The sequence below is a fragment of the Anoplopoma fimbria genome, unplaced genomic scaffold (assembly GCF_027596085.1).
Source record: "Anoplopoma fimbria isolate UVic2021 breed Golden Eagle Sablefish unplaced genomic scaffold, Afim_UVic_2022 Un_contig_13917_pilon_pilon, whole genome shotgun sequence".
NCBI lineage: Eukaryota > Metazoa > Chordata > Actinopteri > Perciformes > Anoplopomatidae > Anoplopoma > Anoplopoma fimbria.
Genome location: NW_026550329.1, coordinates 1 through 4,146, shown reverse-complemented (window position 1 = coordinate 4,146; position 4,146 = coordinate 1). Strand labels below are relative to the sequence as shown.

The following is a 4,146-nucleotide window of genomic DNA, read 5'->3' as shown; positions in this document are numbered from 1 at the left end:
TTGTTCTATAATTTCATAAATACAACAAACTATAGTTTTTGTATATATAATATAACTATATATAAAGCTTAATAAGCTGTGATATCAAATAGCTTTTGCGACTCAAGATGAATTTTATTTGGTGGAAAATAGGGCAAAATGGCTCTTTGGACAGTAAAGGTTGCTGACTCCTGTTTATGATGAACTGAAGGATGAAGTGTTCCTTCATGTGTTGAAAAACTCTCCTCTCTGTAAAGGTTAATAAACTTAAAAAACATCATCACAAAGCTGAAAACAAGGCTGTTTTTCTGAGCTCATGAAAAGTTGACTTTTTAAGAGATACGTGGTTCTCACAGGACAGAGAAGCTACACTCATATGATGATGTTAGAATATGATGCATTGCTGCAGATTCAACTACACAACAGGATATAAAGGAGTTTCAGTTAACACAACCTTAAACATCTACAGCAGTAAAATGCAACAAATGAATGCAGCAGTAATATCAATCCAGAAACATAATTTATAATATTAATACACTGACTGGAAACATTTTACTGCACAATGACTACTCTTCTTTAATTACATTTTGCGGATGATACTTTTACTTAAGTAAGGGTGTTGAATGCAGGACTTTTACTTTTACTGGAGTATTTTCACAGTTCTGTATTTGTACTTTTACTCCAGTAAAGGATCTGAACACTTCCTTCACACTCCATACATTACATTATGTTTTATGACAGTCAACAAAACAGGATATAAAGGAGTTTCATTAACATAACCTTAAACAACTACAGTCAGTAAAATGCATAAATGAATCTCCAGCAGTAATATCAATCCAGAAACATCATTTATAATATTAATACACTGACTGGAAACATTTTACTGCACAATGACTACTCCTTTAATTACATTTTACTACGAATTAATACTTACAAATACAAAGGGTGTTGAATGCAGGACTTTTACTTTTACTGGAGTATTTTCACAGTTCTGTAAACTTTTACTCCAGTAAAGGATCTGAACACTTCCTTCACCACTCCATCACTCTACCATATCTACAGTACGTTGATGTAAAAAGACCAGAACATTACAGCTTTGATATTCCTCCATACAAATTTTCTTTTTAATGTGTATTTCCAGATATCATTACACATGTTCTTAAGAAACTGGAATAAAGTCCTGGACAGTGTTGTTGAAAAAGACTGATAATCATTTCTTCATAAGGAATAGACAGGAATATCTAACTGCAGCACACCAGTGTTGGTGCACACAGTGTCCCTCACCTCTTGTATGGACTTCTACATTTCACTAACAAGGTGAGGGAGTTTTCCACCATCACCAACAGAACATGAAAGAATGAGAGATGCACAGACGGAAGAATGGAAAAGACACATGGAAATGAGAATAAAGCATTTTATTTAGTATCAATCTGTATACACAACATTTTAATTTAATTTAAAGTGCTACAGTTACACAAAAAAAGGCAACTGATGAATAATTCTATTTGTGTTTCTGATTTCTTAGATGATTAGATAAACAATTGCTAAATGAAGCATCTTATCCAGAGGCACAGTCACTTGTGATTTTCTCCCAGATATCCAGAAGGATTGATAGAAATCCTCTGAAGGATAGGAAATAGAGACATTTTCTACCAAACTCTGAACAAAGGTACGGTTTTGGTTAATTGTGCAGGAAACAATAATATGTATGTTAAAAAAAAGGTGCCAGAAAGTGGAACTAAACTTATCAACATTTTCACCAGCTTAGAACCAAAATGTGAACTTTGTCTCCACCTTGTGGAACTAAACAGTATAACATTTTAACCTTACATCAACAGCATCAATTTTATATCTGATTATGTTGACTCTAAAAATATTAGTTCAGAAGGATATAAAATGAATAGAACATTATTCAGTGCTAAACTCTTTTCTTTGCAAATAAAACAACTGAAGGAACCAAACTATTTATTTATGAAAGTAACCAGTTTACTATATAAAACCACAATGAAGTTATTGTTTAATGTCAAAGATAAACAAGGTAAGATGAGGCTTTCTGTGGCAACTTGATTTAAAATTATAGCCTTTTAAATGCAAACTTAATTTTGTTGTTCATTGGTAAAAAAAAAAAAACAAGTAGATATACGTCAAAATAAAATGATCACAGTTAATCTACTCGTCTGTTATCTGGATATTTACACCACAAACACCATTTAGAACATAACAGTCACATATGGTGAATAACAGGTTAATTATTACATAATCATTCACTGTTGGGTCCATTCTGAACAGTCAAATGATGTTATTTCATTAAAATGAACTATTTATAAATCTGAATGATTTCATACAGAAAATAAATTTGAAAATTGAAACATGAAAAATAATTCTAAAATGTACGAAATAAACAAGGTAAGAGGCTAAAATCAAAGACTTTTTAAAATTAATTTAAAAAAGCAAGCTTAAGGTTGTTCTCGTTGGCTGTTGTCGGCTGTAGACTGGACATGGAAGCTCCTAATGGGTCAAATGAGGTGTCAATCAAAAGATCAGAGTGCAGCGGCCATCTGATCCGTGGATTACTATTGAATGTTATTGATCTGTGGATTAGTATTGAATGTTATTGATCAGCTTTCCAAAGATATGTCGCATCAGTAGCTACCTATACATAGCAGTGGTGTAAATAACACTAAACACTCAAATTGAAGAACTAACTGGAATTGTCTGTAACTAACAAACAAAAAAAAAACCTTATAATAATCCTGATAAATCACTGAGACCTCACCACCCTCCCTGAACATCACAGAGAAATATCAGTTGGACAGATTTTGATATCAGCAGTTTTAGCATCACCAGCCTCTCCAATAAAAAAATATGGGAAGAGTTTCTCAGTGAAAGTGTCTCTGTGAGTGTAGATGTGAGTCATGTCTTCAGGGTCGTAGAAGGACACCTCCCCCCTGTCATAGTCCAGCTGGACTCTGATCCTCTGGAGACTCTTCTTCACTCTGACAGTCTCACCAGCTCCATTAGTGTATTTTCCATTGCGATGTGATAAACACCAGACTCCATATTTTGGTGAGGCAGATCGCTTTCCCTTCCTGTCAACTGACTCTTTAGCCAAACCTACATTCCAGTCAGGATGGTCTCCCACCTCCACCTCCCAGCTGTGTTTCCCTGAGCTGAAGCCCTCAGAGCCCAGAACATTGGCATAATTAGTCTTTCTCTCTGGATTGTCAGGAAGATGCTGGTTTGTGTCTCCATTTCTCACACTGGTCAGATCATCAAACAGATAGAGCCAGCGGTTTCCAGTGTTTGGGTCCAGAATGACAGGACTGAAGTGGACCTTGTCCTTCATCTTCTCCCAGACTCTGAAGGACAGGTTGCCCAGGTGTTTGGCCACATCTATCAGCGCTCCTGAGACCAGCTGTGGATCTGACAGTGAGCACTGGACTCTGGCTCTGGTCTGAGTGGCTTTATAACTGCTGAGGAATGACACCTTGTGTTTCTGCAGGTCTTCTTCAACAGCAGAGATACTGTCTGACAGAGAGGAGATCTGCTCCTGAATCATCTTCATCTCTCTGCTGATGGTCTTCCCCTTCTGCTCCTCTTCCTCCCTCAGAGCTGCCAGTCTGGACTCCTCTTCCTCTTTCAGGAACTGGTGGAGCTTGTTGAACTCTGCTCTGATCTGCCTCTCTGTGGACAACAGCTGCTTCTTGGAGTGTTGAATCATTTCATTGTATGTTTTCTCCACTTGTTTGTGTTTGTCCCTCTTGTCCTGCAGAGACTCTAAGTCAGATCTCAGCTGGTCCTTCAGGTCACTGACTGCTTGTTCTACAGGAACCACCTTGTGACTCTGGTGGAGAGAAAGCTCACAGACAGGACACACAACTCTCTCTTCATCCTCACAGAACAGTTTAGTCTCTTCTCCATGTTTACTACACACCACCTCCACCTTCTTCTCTCCTTTTTCTGTCTCAGGTGAACCAGTTTTCTGTCTCCCAGCAAAAGAGTCAGCCAGTTCCTTCAGTGAAAAGTTCACCACAAAATCTTTTGAGGATTTTCTTTTACAAATGGGACAGTTTTTGTTTTCAGCTTGTTTCCAGAATTTCTGCAGGCAGCTTGAACAGAAGCTGTGGCTGCAGCTCAGAGACACAGGATCTCTGAAAGTCTCTGAAC

The 4,146-nt window shown here is 37.2% G+C and overlaps 1 protein-coding gene across 1 annotated transcript; it reads right to left on the bottom strand.

Moving 5' to 3' along the window:
• Nucleotides 1-1,674: 1,674 nt before the first annotated feature.
• Nucleotides 1,675-4,138, bottom strand: LOC129115063 (nuclear factor 7, brain-like; the record flags this gene model as incomplete). The annotated part of the gene is made up of 1 exon (XM_054626824.1): nt 1,675-4,138. A coding segment is annotated over one exon (1,368 nt), but the record flags the coding sequence as incomplete, so codon positions are not given.
• Between the last annotated feature and the right edge of the window lie 8 nt (nt 4,139-4,146).